The 18,013-nt window shown below is 37.6% G+C and overlaps 1 protein-coding gene across 2 annotated transcripts in view; it reads right to left on the bottom strand.

Annotated features, from left to right (window-relative positions):
* Nucleotides 1–18,013, bottom strand: part of WAC (WW domain containing adaptor with coiled-coil) — a 97,002-nt gene that overhangs the window by 77,182 nt on the left and 1,807 nt on the right. The window contains exons 2-3 of one of the 2 annotated variants that reach the window (XM_011998339.1): nt 17,923–17,959; nt 16,196–16,391 (exon numbers count right to left, since the gene is read on the bottom strand). In XM_011998339.1, coding sequence (XP_011853729.1) covers nt 16,196–16,334 — 139 coding nt within the window. In that variant the 5' untranslated portion in view covers nt 16,335–16,391; nt 17,923–17,959. Of the gene's footprint in view, nt 1–16,195; nt 16,392–17,922; nt 18,006–18,013 lie in introns of those variants that run through there. The other variant, XM_011998340.1, reaches the window with a different exon arrangement.

Here is an 18,013-nt window from a genome sequence, read left to right as displayed (position 1 = left end):
TCAAAACATTGTTTCTGGAAAACAATTTCAGATCCTACATCATTCACTCCAATATCTTAAGCTAATTCTTTAATCACTGGGGATGGGTTTATTAAAAACAATAATTCAGTGAAAATAACAGTAAATAAGATAAAAGGCAATGTGGTTTATATTGTTTCAACTCAAAAATAAGATGGGATTGAAGAGAAACCAAGACTGATCTGCTATGTGGCCCCTGGTTTTTCCACAAAATGTGAATTCAACCCCAAAAAGACTTTACAACTGAGCCACTGCTGGATTGTAATAGCTATAAGCTTTCAATAGGTTTACCTGTAAAAGTCATAGTTTTACTGTCAAAATGCACAAGCTCAAGAGCTAAAGCATGCCCATGTAATAGCTGCATTCTTTTTTTTCCCCTGATACAAAGTGATGAAAGTCACTTTACATTACTATAGTCACGTTAGAAATAAAATCACAACATAATCAATCACCAGTTCAAAACAATTAGCCATTCTTAAGGATACAGGAAATAAAGCACTACATCTGAGAAGTTTTAGGGATGTACAAGTAGCTTCAAAAAGCTTACTTAATATTCAAATACAGGATATTTGGAAAACAGACCACCACTAACACCACCCCAAAATATCCCCATTATTCTACCTAATTTACTACAAAGAAAAACCATAAAAATCTCCTATTCAGATATGAATTTAAGAGGGTTTGAGAAACGATTTGGGAAAGAAACAATAAAATTAGTAGAGTCTGAACTGCAAAATTTAAAATGTCACTTCAGTATTCAAATCACATACAGCTTTTTATAGGATTACACTAATGCAACAGACACTAACAAGCAGTGCTACTTAAGAGACTGATAATGGTTTGGAATCAGCATATCAATTATGTACACGATTTTTAAGTTTACATGCTTATCATTTACATACTTTCCTGAAAGCCTGAAGAGACTATTTGCTTCCTCCACAAATAATACAAAAGCAACTTCAATTCAAACACTATAGGAACTCTGTAGTAGTAAATTCTTACGATTTTACGCTTAAACGCACTTAAAAAAGAAACTTTGAGGGACACCAGTTCTCTGAAGGTTACTGCCACTCACCTGTTTCTGAATATGTCAAACGACATATAAGACATTTAACATTTACTGAGCACGTATATATACACCACACCCCCCCGCCCACACACACACACAAATCGCTGCCTATTAGGAGCTCACAGTGTAGCAGGCAAACAACATATGTAAATAATTACAAATCTCTACAAAAGAGCTATAATAAAGATAGGCCCAATGAAGGCTTCATAAAATAAAGTGGGACCTTGAAGGAGTAAGAGGTTTGGCAAAGGAAAAAATAGTAAGGTAGGAGTGGAGAGAGGACAGTTTTGGCTATGAAAACATACAATGGGAAAACAGCATAAAAAAAAAAATGTCTAGGACTGGGTAAGTGCTTTTACATGACTAGGTTATAGACAAGGCAGAGAGTGGCTGAGAAAAGAGTAACGTGGACTTGGGGTAATGGTGGCTCATGAAAAAAATTTTTTTTTTTTTTTTTTTTTTTTTGAGACTAAGTCTTGCACTATCGCCCAGGCTGCAGTGCAGTGAGTGGCATGATCTCTGCTCACTGCAACCTCCACCTCCCAGGTTCAAGCGCTTCTCCTGCCTCATCAGTCTCCCACGTAGCTGGGATTACAGGTGCCAGGCACCACACCCAGATTAACTTTTTGTATTTTTAGTAGAGATGGGGTTTCAACCATGTTTGGCTGGCTGGTCTTGAACTCCTGACCTCGTGGATCTGCCTGCCTCGCCCCCCAAACTGCTGGGACTACAGGTTTGAGACACTGTGCCCGGCCATAACTTAAACTCTTTAAACTTCAAGTTATATTTACACAAGCCAAAAACCTAGTCTGAGATGCTAACTTTCTGGCATGGACATAACAGTTCTTTTCATTTCAGTAGCCTCTTATGTACATAAGAAAATGCATCTGATAAGTATATGTGGAAGCGGAGAGAAAAACTCGTATTTGGACAACTGTCATCAATACAACATAATTAAGACCTCTAAAATTCAGGCTTTCAGGGTTAATGAAAGTAATATGTTTAAATTTGTAGTTAATTTTTACTCAGCTTCGGGTAAGGAATGAGACAATAGGTCTCTAAACAAGATATTGCAGTATTTTTAAAACAGGGCAATGAGTTCTGGAAGTTGCCCCTAGAAGAAAAGAATCAAGGACAACTCTCCAGGCATTAATCAGGACAGGGAACAGTCAAGTTAGAAAAAGATTTAGGGAGATTATCTACAGAACATTAGGTGGTGGCTGTCTAACAAGCAAAAAAGAGATATGTAGGCCTGGAAATCAAAGGAGTAACAGAAGCATGAGATACCCACAGCTACACCCAGGTAGGGTCTGAAAACTGAGAAAGCAGCAAAGACAGAACACCTCAGCAAACAGTAAATTTTCAGTCGCAGAGCTCAAGAATGAGATTAAAAGAGCAATACAGAAAGGAAAGCCAACGCCATAAAAAATCAAAAAGTTGGCTGCATGTGGTGGCTCACACCTATAATCCCAGCACTTCGGGAGGCTGAGGCAGGATGATCATTTAAAGCCAGGAGCTCAAGACCAGCCTGGGTAACATGGCAAAACTCCGTCTCTATAAAAAATGCAAAAATCAGCCAGGAGTGGCGGCATGTGCCTGTAGGCTCAACTACCTGGGAGGCTGTGGCAGGAGGATCACTTGAGCTCAGGAGTTTTTTTGAGGCTGCAGTGAGCCATGATCATAGCAGTGCACTCCAGCCTGGGTGACAGGATGAGACTCTGCCTCAAAAACAAAACAAAACCAAAACAAAACTACAAAAATTGAGTTTCTTAGCTGTACTAGCCACATTTCAAATGTTCAATATACATGTGGCTGGTGGCTACCACACTGGACAGCTAGGACAGCAAACATTTTCAACCACATATTCTATTTGATAGAGTTGACCTAGTCTTGCATTCCCAAATATAAATAGACAACTATAAACAGCAAGTACCTGAGAACCCCAGTAACATGGATATGATGCACTAAACTCAAACCAGAAAAAAATATATTTAACATGAAAAAAACTAAAAACCCAGATTCTCAAGAATATTTCTAGTAAATCAGTCATAAAATCACAAAAAGCTATGAAAAATTAAAAGCACAGCACCCAAAATAAAACTTGGAATAGGTGGATGAAATTAACACAGCTTTAAATATCAGGGAGTTGAAAGAAGATGCCAAGGGATTCTCCGCAGAGTCCAGTGTACACTTAATTATTATCTAACTACCGCAACTCACTAATTTACCAGGCAAGACAGAAAAAGAATAGAACCAAAAAACATCTAACAGGAGTTCCAAAAGGACAAAAGTTAGAAACAAGTAAAAGAGAAGAAAAAAAGTGTGTGGCAGATGACTCTCCAATAGATAGTGTCAGACAAAAAGGCACTAAGCATTCAGGGTATTGTCCAGGGTCTTTAGAAAATTAAAATGTTGGCCAGGCGTGGTGGCTCACTCCTGTAATCCCAGCACTTTGGGAGGCCGAGGCAGCTGGATCACCTGAGGTACAGAGTTCGAGACCAGCCTGGCTAACATGGTAAAACCCCGTTTCTACTAAAAATACAAAAAATTAGCTAGGTGTGGTGGCGTGCGCCTGTAATCCCAGCTACTCGGGAGGCTGAGGCAGGAGAAATCACTTGAACCCGCGAGACGGAGATTGCAGTGAGCCAAGATTGCGCCATTGCACTCCAGCTTGGGCAACAAGAGCGAAATGCTCTCTCGAAAAAAAAGAAAGAAAATTAAAATATAATTAAAAAAATAAAACGCACTAATTAGAAGTAATGAAAAAAGGCCTACAAAGTGAGATTTGTGAAGTTTCAGATCCAACAATAAAGAAGGAAAAACTAAACTTTCAAGCTGGGTGGTAGAGTAAATTCGGAGTCATACATCCCAATGGGTATCTATCTATGAAAAAGAACTAGGTTTGATATCAGCTTCGCGTTTCTAACATTGAACGGTAATCAGCATTTTACAAATATCTTCAGGAAAAACAAATATTCAAGGATAAATGATTTTTTAATATAGCCAAAAGATAATTTATTCAGACCTGAAAACAAAATGAAGACATTTCCCAATATGCAAAGTCTTAGATTACAATTCACAAAAAAAGTTGTAAGTCTTTTTTTTTCCCCTTTTTTTGAGATGGAGTCTCACTCTTGTTGCCCAGTCTGGAGTGCAGTGGCATGATCCAGGCTCACTGCATCCTCCGCCTCCTGGGCTCAAGTGACTCTCCTACCTCAGCCTCCCAAATAGCTGGGTGCATGCCACCACACGCAGCTAACTTTTGTATTTTTAGTAGAGACGAGGTTTCACCATGTTGGCCAGGCTGATCTCTAACTCTTGACCTCAGGTGATCCGCCCACTTTGCCCTCCCAAAGTGCTGGGATTACAGGAGTGAGCCACTGCACCTGGCCAAAAGCCCTAAGTCTTTAAGCAAACATATGTAACAGATAAAGCAAAAAGTGCTTTTAAAAATGAGAAATGAAATCAACTATGCTAGAAAATTATCCTATCTGTCAGAAAATCCTAAATCAAATAAAGATACAAAAGACACACTAAATAATTATTCATTACATAATTAAAAACTTGATCTACTGACAGAGAGCTTTGTACCCCACAGGAAATACATTATTTTCAAATATCCAAAAAATACCGACAAAGCATCCAGAGATAGTAACAATCCTAGTTCCAAAAAGCCAAGAAAATTAGAAACAGAAAGCCTAACAGTCATTTACAAAACTGACTCATTTAGATTTTTAAAATACACTTAAGAGATCTGGGTTAAAAAAAAAGAAATCAAAACTGAAATTACATTTAGGCTTCAATAAAAAATGAGATATGAGTCTTCAACTTTCCATCAAAACCTATGCAATATGAACAAAGCAGCAAAGTTTACAAAATTTACATGTTTAAATAAATAAAATTGGTCAAACTCAAAGGGGAGTTTAACGGTCTAAGTATTTCATTCTATTTTTCCAAAATAATTAACATTGGCATTTATTTAACAGCTATATAAAAAAGGAACTCTCATAACTATGCAAAAATAAAAAATTATTTTAGTTTTAGAAAGTACTTTGGGACTTATTATTTTAAAAAATCAAAGTATTATAACTGCGATTCAGGTATCTGTGCATATATTAAGTATGAATGCTTAGAAGACTGTCAAGGATCCAGCAGGCAGCAGAACAGAAACCAGCCCCAATAACCACAGAAAAGGCTGAAGGCAGCAGAGAACAGTACTTCTAGCAGCCTGTCACTCTGTACCCCAACTTCTCCAGCTTTCTTCCATTACAATGAATCTTTTCACAATCAGCAGGCACACAATTCTATGAAGTTAGAACAAATTATTAAATGCAGAAATATTTTATCATGATCCTCTCTTCATCCTAACCAAAGTATTCCCAGGATATCATAATTCACTAGTATTGCTTTTTCAGCTACCAGAAAAGATTAGTTCTATGAATATAGAACAGGTCAGAACCTTTCGGAAGATGCCAATAGTAGTAGGTCATGCTCTTTTGGCACACTTTCATACAAAGTCAGAAGTAATTAAAACCTACACAGAAAGACTAGCACTATATCTAAATATATCAACCACACACATTCTAATTTTCCTTTAAGATGCAAATACTCCTAACAGTAAACTTCAAGAAATCTTTTGTTAACACCTAAGGTTGGCCTAAGTATACTTTACTAACTTGGGGAAAGGCTATTTTTCAAACCGAGATAAAAGCTAAATGAAATTTACCACTGATGTGTCTCAGGATAGCTTTATGCTAGAGACGAGGGGTTATGGTGGAAATGTAGTACCTAAGTACGTATTATCTAAAGTAACACCAGTGGCTCCAGATACTACCCAATATATCTCACTGGCCTGTCCAATTAGAAACTTCTCTACTGCTAGGCATTAGATACCCTTGCCACAGGATATTAAGTTAGCTATTTAATAGCAATCACTTACAAATCCTATCTGTGAATCTAAAAGGCTATAGAGAATTCTTTGAAACAAGAACACATTACACGATTTGCCAAATAACCACTCTAATAATCAGACTGTTAATGATAAAACTCACATTCTTCAATGTCCGATTCAGAGTTCCTCTTCCCTTCTGTGTACTCTCCCTAAATCTGCAGTTTATAAATATTTAAATTAATCCAGTGTTTATTTTAAAATTGTTTTCTTTTCTTTTTCTTTTTTTAGACCGAGTTTTGCTTTTGTTACCCAGGGTGCAACGAAATGGCGTGATCTCAGCTCACCACAACCTCCGCCTCACAGGTTCAAGCAATTCTCCTGCCTCAGCCTCCCGAGCAGCTGGGATTACAGGCATGCACCACCATGCCTCACTAATTTTGTATTTTTAGTAGAGATGGGGTTTCTCCATGTTGGTCAGGCTAGTCTCTCCCAGCCTCAAGTGATCCGCCTACCTCGGCCTCCCAAAGTGCCAGGATTACAGGCATGAGCCATCGCGCCCGGCATAAAAACTCAGTTTTCTAGGCTCCATCGACTATTGCTTTGATTCTGGGTAATGGGGATGGAGTCAAGGAAGCTATAACTTTAAAAGTTTCTCAAGGGAGCCTAATAAGCAGCCTAATTTGGGAACCATTACTCTAAACCTGCACTGCTTTTTTTTTTTTTTTTTTTTTTGAGACAGTCTCACTCTGTCACTCAGGCTGGAGTGCAGTGGTGCAATCCCAGGTTCAAGCGATTCTCCTGTCTCAGCTTCTCGAGTAGCTGGGATTACTGGTATGCACCACCGGGCTCCAGCTAATTTTTGTATTTTTAGTAGATACAGGGTTTTACCATGTTGCCCAGGCTGGTCTCAAACTCCTGAGCTCAGGTGATCTGCCCACCTTGGCCCCCCAAAGTGGTGGCATTACAGGCGTGAGCCACCGCGCCTGGCCGTTTTCTGTTTTTTAACCCTTACATCTATCCCCAAAAATCTCTGAACCACAAAGTCCTGGAGATGGGCAAGTTCCAAGTCAGAATGTTCCCACAGCCCACATCATGTAGGTCTCATCTGGCAAAGTGTCCAGCATGTTTCTTCCTAACTCTAAACAAAGCAAGCAGCAGCAGCTTTAGAAGTAGCTACAGGTTGCTAATCTGACACTAAATTTAATCACAGGAGTAACAGCATGCCTAATAATCTACTCTGTCACAGTCTGGGCACTGAGGTAAATGCTTTAGAAGTGTTAGATACACACAATCTCATTTAACCCCGCAAGAATCCTACAGGGATGGACACAAACACTCAGAAATTAAGTAGTATGTTAGGTCACTTAGCTATGACTGCGGAACCAAAACACAAACCTAACTGAAAAATGATTTTCCTAATTAGTTAGAAATATAAAGTAGGTATCAATATTCCCTGAGCCCCAAATGAAAACTACTTCTAGTCAGTCCTCTAAGATGGAGAGTCAACACCAAGAATTTGTTTAATCCACTATGCAAATATTAATACAAGCTTAAAAAAAGGGAACACAATGTGAAACAATTTTACCAAAAAATCTGGATAGAAGCTGGACTCAGTGACTCACGCCTGTAATCCCAGCACTTTGGGAGGCTGAGGCAAATGGATTACATGAGGCCAAGAGTTTGAGACCAGCCTGACCAACACGACAAAACCCCGTCTCTACTAAAAATACAAAAATTAGCTGGGCACGGCGGTGTGCACCTGTAATCTCAGCTATTTGGGTGGCAGGAAAATCACTTACCCTGCGGAGGTGAGCTTGCAGTGAGCCGAGATTGAGCTGCTGCACTCCAGCCTGGGTTGACAGAGAGAGACCCTGCCTAAAACAACTACTACAAAAAAAAAAAAAACAAAAAAAACAAAGAAAACCAATTCTGGAAAGATTACAGAATACACAGTTCAAGGACCCATTAACTCCAACCTTGCTTTGCATAAATATAGCATTTCAGAAGTCAAGCATACCAAAAACTTTCTTTAGAGAAATAAAAATATGTGTGAAAGTCAGACAGGCCAACAGGGCAATCACATTCTTCAGAACTGCACTGTCCAAGTCAACAACCACCATTCACATGTGGCAATTAAACACATGAAATGTGGCTTGTCCAAACTGAAATGTGCTGTAAATATTAAACAGACACTGGATTTCAAAGATCTTATACAAAAAAGGGAATATAAAGTATGTCATTCATAGTTTTTAAGATATCAATTACATGTTAAAATATTTTTTATGTATTAGGTCAAATATACTTAAATTGATTCATTTTTACTTTTAAGCAAAGCTACTAGAAAAGTACACATACAGTTTGCATTTGTGGCTAACATATTTCCACTGGACAGTGCTGCTATAGAACCGTTATTGGAGTGAAGCATAGGCATCACCCGAGATCTTGTTAAAAGGCAGATCTTTGGAACCCACCCCAGAATTACTGACTATAGTATCTCCAGGTGCTTAGTATACACATTCAAGTCTGAGGAACACTAATCCAAAATACTGTAATTTCATTCCCTTAAATTATAACAATCCAAATTTTTTTTATCTATCCGTTCAGTGAAATACTATGAAGTTTCAGGCACCATTCTAGGTCACAGGAATACAAGGTGGTTAAAACATGAAAACTCACTTCCTCTTCTGGTGGAGCTTATATTCCACAGAAGGCAAGCAAACAAAAACTAAAATCCAGTCAGCTCTGCTATAACATTTATTTCCAAATACACAAATTTGTTTGAAAGCTCATATATCAGAAAACAGCAAATTTCCCACCCATGTGTATTTTCACCTGTGAGAAACACTAGTTACATCAAGCTGCACAGGAATTCGCAAGGCACAGATATACACAGCTCAAACATCTAATAGGTCTTAGTTCATTATGAATTATGAGTCAGGTCCATTCACATTTGATGTTACAAGTTTTTGTCTCATATCAGGTATCTTCCATCCATCACTTCACAGTAATTCATGAGCTGCAACCCTTCCAATGAGTGGCCACTTCCAGAGAAGTCAGATTTTGGTCAAGGTAAAGTGCCATTTATTGCGGTGCTAAAGTATTCCTTAACTATTTTATATGTATAAAACTAAGTTACAATTTTCATTAGGTTCTTATCTTTTTAAAATATGTCACTGACAATGTTTTTGGTTACTGTGCTCCTAACCCCTTTTTCCCCATAAATTGGTGTGGTGCAATTTTGCACAGCACAGTGACCTTCAGGAATGCCCATGTCATGTTATAGCACAATGACTATAAGTAAATCATAACAGGTCACCTTCATACAAGGAAGGAACAAGCGGGGCAAGGAAAGAATGATGAGAATGACTGTTTCACGGTGTTCAGCATGGGCAGAGAAGGCCCTGTGAGAGGGTGACACCTAAGCAGAGAACACATTACTGGAGTGAGCACAGTAGGAGAAACATAAAGGTGCATAATATGCACAACCCCCAAGACAGGAACAAACTTCTGACTGCAGAGCCAGTATGGAGAGAGTAGCATAAACAAGAAGATAGTAGAAGAGGCTGAAAAAATACCCAGACACCACATTACACAGGATCTAAGTCTTGCTAAGAAACAAGGAGTCACTGGAGGGCCGTGAGCTTGAGAGAGATGTGAGGTGACTGGCATTTTAACTGGATCACTGTGGCTACTGTGTGGGGAAACAATTATATAAAGCAAAATGAACTCAGGAACACCAGGGGGCTCTTGCAGAATTCAAGCTGAGAAAAGCTGGTAGCCAGAACTAAAATGATAAAGTAGTGAGAATTAGTTAAACTTGGAGTTTAAAGTTTAACTAATGTGGCAGAGATAAAATTTTATGTGAAGAGACTTCCTTTCCAGTTTCAACAACAGTAGGCTAAATACTTTATAATTTCATCAGTACAACAGGAATAATACTGATCAGCCTATTTCAAAGAGCTACTGTGGAGTCAGATGAGAAACAATATAGAAACCCTCTGAAAATTATAAAGCATCGTACAAATCCTGAAAAGGACTGTTCATACAATATATTTACAAGCCCCAAATAACTGATTTTGTCAGGAGGTGGAGGTCGCAGTGAGGTGAGACTGAGATCGTGCCACTGCATTCCAGCCTGGGTACAAAGTGAGACTATGTCTCCAAAAAAAAAAAACACACACACACACACACACAAAAACTGGTTTTGTATGATTAAATTGACAATGAATTATATCTAATGCCTGGTCTTTCCAGCATCATTTAACAAAATGATGCATTACCCCCCAAACAATTCTGCACAACAGAGTAAGGTAACAGATGCTTAATAGAGACAAATTAAAATACATAAATTTCCTGTGATTTACAGACCAAAACCCTCAGTGTGTTACACCAAAAATTTTAAATACTTCTTGCACAACTAGAAAACAGTTCAATTAAGACTGTCTTAAAGGATCTAAGGATCTAAGTGAACTCATTCCAAAATATTATGATTGTAAAATAGAAATACTATTAAATCATAAACAATACATAATAACTATGTCTAAAAATATAAAAAATGTTAAAATGTGATGATGAGAAGCCATAAGACAAATGACTTGGTGCTGGTGTTCAAATTTAAAAATTTACATGCACAGATGCTTACATCACAGACAGTTTTCTAAAACTAAAAAAAACGCTGAAGAGTTGGAACATTAAGACTGCTACTCCTTCAATCTTATTCCATTTCTCTTGAAACAGAGTATGTTTCCTGTGTTTTCTAAATTGACCAATGGAAATCCAGTGCAAACATTTCTGCATAGTATTATCACTGAGAATAAATCAATGAAAAAAGGTCATGTGTCACTATTTTTACTAGACAAAAAATACTTAACATTAGTCAATAGTATTAAAATCCAAACATTAGTATATTAGATTACATACAATATTTCCACTTTGTAAACAAGTCTTTAGATATGAGGGATTAAGAGAAAATGGACTTTTCCTAGTGAAATTTCTGTCATGCTTCCATGTCAAAACTTATTTTTGAAAATAAAACACTAATGTGACAACTGGGCCTAGAACTACACAAATAAATTTTATCAGCGTACTATAATTTGGCACGTTGTAACCACTGAGGGAAGATAGATGAAGATATTAGGAGGATAAAAGCAAAAATACCTTCAAACTAATTCATGCCATAGTGACCACCACCAAATAAGCTTTCAATACAAAAGCGTTTCATCTCTGACAATGTACAAAAGTTACCAAAGTTAGAGAACTAGTTTCTAGATGAAGCTCTGTCGCTACAAAAGTTACCAAAGTTAGAGAACTAGTTTCTAGATGCAGCTCTGTCGCTATCTCTTCAATTTTATTAAATTTTCCCTCATTTGTAAAACTGTGAAATAAGGATACTACCTGTTGTCTTCCAATGTCAACATGAATATCAAAAGCAACTGTTAATTTCTATAGTACTTTCTATACATTTCTAATGTTAGTAATTTCTAACATTACTAATGCAAAGCATATTTCAAAGTCATCTAAATAAGGACAAGATCATGTTGCTCAACTGCCAGTCTATTATTCAATGTGAAAGACTCAAACTTTACTTATTTAAAAAAAAAAAAAAGACAAATTATCGCCAAATAATCCCTACTAACTCCTTCAAAACGTTAACAGTAACTTTTGTTTGAAAGTTAGGGAGATGAAAATACATTTCCAAATTTTTCCAAAGATATAGCTAAATGACAAGATAAAAACTTCACTATGGGCCAGATGCGGTGGCTCACGCCTGTAATCCTAGCACTTTGGGAGGCCGAGGCAGGCAGATCACTTGAGGCCAGCAGTTTGAGACCAGTCTGGAAAACACGGTGAAACCCTGTTTCTACTAAAAATACAAAAATTAGCCTGGCATGATGGCACATGTTTGTAATCCCAGCTACTTGGGACATTAAGGCAGAAGCATCGTTTGAACCCAGGAGTTAGAGGGTGCAGCCAGCCGGCATCACACCACTGCACTCCAGCCTGAATGACTCGTCTCCAAAAAAAAAAAAAAAAACACAAAAAAAACCCTAACGATTGTACCTTAAGGTTTTTGCTTTTGGTTACTTTAAACAAAAAATTATATGTTTATAGACAGATCACAGACTATATAACAGTAACTAATTTCACAAAAAAAACCTTTTAATTATACTCTCATATAACCTCTCTTAAATTTACAATACACATTATTTCCTTTAATAAATCCTAAAGGATAAACTCTCTAACTCTTTATACACGTTATGTTAAAGTCTTTTTTTTTTTTTTTTTTTTACGGAGTCTCGCTCTGTCCCCCTGGCTGGAGTGCAGTGGCGTGATCTTGGCTCACTGCAAGCTCCGCCTCCCGGGATCACGCCATTCTCCTGCCTCAGCCTCCTGAGTAGCAGAGACTACAGGTGCCCACCACCGCGCCCAGCTAATTTTTTGTATTTTTAGTAGAGACGGGGTTTCACCGTGGTCTCGATCTCCCGACCTTGTGATCCGCCTGCCTCGGCCTCCCAAAGTGCTGAGATTACAGGCGTGAGCCACCGCGCCCGGCCAGCAAGTCTTATTTTAACTAATAAGGTTTTTGGGAGTAAAAACTCTCACAATCCCCGATGTCTCATTTTTTATAGTATACCTGAAAGTCCTTTCATACATTACTCCTGAACGAGCATTTTTCAATGAAATCCAAGATGCTAAGAAATCTAGTAATTACTGAAAAATGCTGTGATGCCAGTAAAGCCTAATCCTAAAGAAAACAAACACTTTACAAGTTCCACATTTGTTTAACTTGCTTTGTAAAATACAAGTTACAAATCGTAGCATATAGGTTATTATTAGTAAAGAATATCATTAAATCTTCAAATAAAAAAATAAGAAATTTGTAGTTCAATGAATATAGTAAGTAACCTGCTGTAACCTTAAGTTTTTTACATGCTTAGAGCTTAGATAATCCAACTCACTTGCATTTGATTTTTGCTAATGGTCTTGAACTTATATCCATTAATTCTTTTTTTTTTTTTTTTTTTTTTTAAAAAGAGACAGGTCTCACTCTATCAACCCAGGCGAGAGTGTGGTGGCACAACCACAGCTCACTGTTAACCTCAAACTCCTGGGCTCAAGCAATTATCCCACATCGGCCTCCCAAGGAACTGGGATTACAGGCACTAGGACTATGCAGGCATCACCGCACCCAGCCAATTAAAAATTTTTTTTTTTTTTTTTTTAGTAGAGACAGGGTCTTGCTATGTTGCCAAGGCTAGTCTCAAACTCCTGGCTTCAAAGGACCCTCCCATCTCAACCTCCCAAGCAACCAGGATTACAGAGATAAAGCAGTGCCTGGCTGCTTTTTTTTTTTTTTTTTTTCTTAAGACAGGGTCTCAACCGGTCTCCCACGCTGCAGTGCAGTGACACAATCTCAGCTCACTGCAACCTCCACCTCCTGGGTTCAAGTGATTCTCCTGCCCTAGTAGCTGAGATTACAGGCACTCATCAGTGTGCCCAGCTAATTTTTATATCTGTAGTAGAGACAGGGTTTCACCATGTTGGCCAGGCTGGTCTCAAAACCTGACCTCAGGTGATCTGCCTGTCCCAGCCTCCCAAAGTGCTGAGATTACAGGCGTGAGCCACTGAACCCACCTGAATTCATTTTTGGTTAAAAATCCAAAGTAGTTTATAATGCCTGCAATAAAAATCATACATATACACTTTTAACAAGTTAGTGCCAAACACATTATTAGCAATAAAAGAAAAAATAAAACACCAAAAATCAAATTATGACTAAATATCTCAGTAGTAAATGAGGAAAAATCACCATTTTACATTTTTTAAAGATAGTATTAATATCAAAGATTTACTCTCAATTCCAGAATGGAGATACATCTCATATTATTATTCCCATATAATATAAAGGAATATGGCAGCCAGGTCTGTTAGAGATGGCAGAGCCGGGAATGGAATTGCAGTATTAGCTGGAAGACTCCAGAAGACAACAAGCAGCTAAAAAGAAAATCAGAAAGTGGGGCCTAACTTAGCAAGTGATTAGATCAGAAAAACATCAAGTTTCTTGCAAATGAAGCTAAAGAAACATCAGGAAAGATGCAAATTTTTAAAAACGAAAAGTTAACAAGTACCTGGAGTTCACACAGGCAGAAAAATGAAAAAAACAAAGTGAAGAAAAAATAGGTACAGAAAAAGTAACTGGCTAAAACACCACTAGCTCTTAAGAGTCAAAGTATTTAAGAATAGCCTCAAGGCCAGGATCACATCTTGACTCCCAGGAGTATCACACAAATGTTGGCACACAGTAAATGCCCCACGTTTGTTGAATGAATAAGCAACAGAATGTTCCTGGGATTACTTCACCTGTAAAAGAATTGGCTGAGCAAGGTTGGCTGGAAATGATTGAAAGCATTTATAAAGTAAGTTTCTTTGAATGAAAAACTGACTTCTTGCATTTGGGAATATACTGGATCACAGTCACTAAAATAAGAGCCAACCTGGAAGATGAGGTGTCATATTTTGTTACAATCACCAAATTTTTCAAAATAAAGTACAGTATAGTACAACCAATACCTCCTCTCCAAGAGCTAACATTTGAAATGAAATCTGCTATAGAAGAGTGGTTGGTAGACAGTACCATCTCGGGTTTTATATAACACTATGGAAAACATACCCACAAAACTGGTAACTCTAAAAGTTTAATTTTGCACCCCAATAACTTGTAACACTTTAATAATCAAATACACCTGCTACTACTGTTACAGACAAAAACGTGGCTTATCTGCATAAATAGCACTAAGCTATAACTACATTCAATAGAGAACTACTTTCTTCTCATCGAAATTATTCAAACCCAGTGCAATCTTCTGACCAGTATTAATTTTCTCAAACCAGTAATTATGTAGAGGAAGCCAATGTTTCTCAATACATGATCACAATGAATAAAGCTGATTGCTATCATAGGAGGACAAAAGGGACCAGAAGATGCAAGGTATTTTTTTAAAGTAAGCAAAATATTGACGAATTAGTTGCCAATAGGGGCAAAAAGTCACATAATACTTTACTCAGTTTTCTTGGAAGCTTTTAATATTGTAAATCTACTTAAGATATATTATCTACATGAGCAACATGTTACAGTAGGAAAGAATTGCTTTATTCCTTAATGCATGCTTTTGACATGAAATGTAATTCTAGCAAATTTAGGGCAAATTAACTCTGAAAATAGTTACTGAGAATTGGTTTTGTTTACTTATTCTCAGCCTCCTACAACAAAGAGCTTGAGGCAAACTTATAATTGAAGACAGATGACTGTGCAAAAGAAATCAGACTAACTTTTAAAAAGAATATTTCAATGAACCAGGTATCAAAATCACATCAGCGAAACTGCAGAATACTGAAAAAATGTTTACAACAAAAAGCAAGAATGTATCCTCTAAGTAATGAATAATTTTTTAAATCTAGGAACTATCCTGAAAAAACATACTGAGTTTTTAAATTCATAATTTATCATCGTAATTAGAAAACAGATTTGAACACCTTAAAAAGTAACAAACTGAAGCAACAATAAGGATCTCGAAATAAACTTAAATCTTTGTAAGTCCAAAGTTCCTTTCTTGGAAAAACGTCCTGCATTTTCCCATCCTTAACAAAGCATGTTTTAAACTATATTCATAAATGCATTCCCTGTTACCAGACACTAAAGTCCACTTTTTTTTGTAATGGAGTCTCACTCTGTCACCGAGGCTGGAGTGCAGTGGCACCATCTCAGGCTCACTGCAACCTCCACCAATCAGGTTCAAGTGATTCCCCTGCCTCAGCCTCCTGAGTAGCTGGGACTATAGGCGCCTGCCACCACCACCATGCCCAACTAACTTTTGTTTCTAATAAGAGACAGGTTTTCACCTGTTGGCCAGGCTGGTCTCGAACTCCTGACCTCAAGTAATCTGCCTACCTTGGCCTCCCAAGTGCTGAGATTACAGGCGTGAGCCACTGCACCCGGCCTTAGAGTCCATTTTTTAGATGCTCACATCAGCATCTTATTTCTACAGTAACTTGTTTGGAGTAAAAAAAAAAAAAAAATTGATAGGATTAAAATATTTTAATGACATAACCGAAGAGTAACTTTTTCAAGCTAGAAATACTCTGCCGCCTATTGTTTTATATAGAGCTATTCTATTGTTAAACATATATGTCAAAGTTTCAACAAGAAAGATACTCACCACCATCCCTCTCTCTAACTCTGTGAGTATGAACATTTTTGGCCTTACTGTGACCTGTGCTGTCACTGTATTTGTTTTCAGGACTATCAGATCTCCGCAACATTTTATTTGGTGGTGAAGGATCTGCGGCGTCTCGCATCTTTTCATGTCTGTGATCACCGCTACTGGGGTGACTCTTCGATGAATACTTAAGTGCCTGTAAAACATCACCCCCCCAAAAAAAGAGAGAAAGAATTAAAACCTTAAACTCCCTAATTTAAACATAAATTTTGGTGTATTATCACCAAATTTTATGAACTTATAAAATTAAAATTTCCACTTTCTGCTTTACTCTTTAAAGTTTCTCAGACAAAAAACCTAATGCTTAAGTGTTACAATAAGACTCCTGCTACAAATCATAATACTAAACATTTAAAAAGAAAAAAAAAACTCCATTATCTTATAAATAAATCAAACCACCTTGGCACACTGATTCTGAAAAAAAAGAAAACAAAACAAATTTGGCTAGGAATATTTAAAACCATTTTTTGACAGTCAAAAGAAAGCTAGAAATTCAGTACTACTATAATCAATTTCTGCTCTACAGCTGATATACACAAGCACATGTATAAATAAGCACATGCATATTTTTGCAAACCTACCAAAAAAAAAAAAAATCCACACACTGGTTTCTCCAATTCTTTGATTCAAATAAGGCATTTCAGACCTAACTTCCTTACTCTCACAGGTGTGGGAAACAATTTTAAGGTATAAAAATATTGACCAAAATAAACTAATGTAAGTACTATTTCTAACCAAGCATAATGCACTCAAAATAATCGTTTAGCTTTATTCTAACACATATCTTAGGAGAACCATGATGTACTAGTCTGTTGCAATGTGTAATTAGCTATGCTTTGGAGGATAGATTCACTAAGGTTTAATTTTTGACATACCCATTGTTTTACACATCAGAGGACGGTGTTTTCAAATTCAGTTGTATAATACAACTATCAGGTAGAAACCTGATCTCTGGGCCTTTAAGATGTAGAAAGTGTTTCTGTAGTTGTTTTACGGTTAACAATCATTTATGAGGTTTGCCTCCTGAAAACTGGGGCCACTTTTAGCATAATCCTTAGAACTTTACACGCAACGACTGCAGTAACAAAAAGGAACCCACCTACCTAGAACCACCTACATCAGAATGATTATCCAAGTACCCAAAAACCTCAATTCAGAAACAAAAGTACCATCTTTTACTTATAACGCAATTAAAGTATACCAAAAATATTAAAAAGGAAAAGAGGACAGTACTCTATAACCGACTTAAAAGTTTTAAGTCATTTAGCTATTTATCCCAAGTCCTTCACTTAATTTTAGTATCTTTACATTAACTTTCAGTTCCCCCCACACAATAAATAAATAAATAAGCCTCGGAAGTCACCTATCATCTCATCCCATCGATTCCTTCACCCGCAAATAATCCAGTCAGGTCTTTCTGGCTGCAAATGATTCTTTTTTCCTAAATCAGCGAACTCCCTCCAGTCACCTGTCAAAATAAGTCACTAAACCTTGCTGGAGAGCACTAATGGAACCAAACCTCGAATTTTAAGGGGACCCGAGGTGCTAGTTTCGGATGTGTTGCACCGAAGGGCCTGTATCGACTTCTGAGGCCTGCGCTCGAGTAGCAGTCCCTCCCTTCCCCCTTCGGCCCCTTCCAATCCCTCCACCCCGGCCTCGGCTGGTACCTGGTAAGGCTGCGAGTCCCCCCTCCGGTCGTGACAGCTGAAAAACAGGAAGAGAAGACAGCGACATAAGACACGGCGGGGGTGGGGGGGG

The sequence above is a fragment of the Mandrillus leucophaeus genome, unplaced genomic scaffold, assembly GCF_000951045.1.
Source record: "Mandrillus leucophaeus isolate KB7577 unplaced genomic scaffold, Mleu.le_1.0 Scaffold569, whole genome shotgun sequence".
NCBI classification, from domain to species: domain Eukaryota; kingdom Metazoa; phylum Chordata; class Mammalia; order Primates; family Cercopithecidae; genus Mandrillus; species Mandrillus leucophaeus.
Note: the sequence above shows the minus strand (reverse complement) of the source record. Positions and strands in the feature narration are given on the sequence as shown.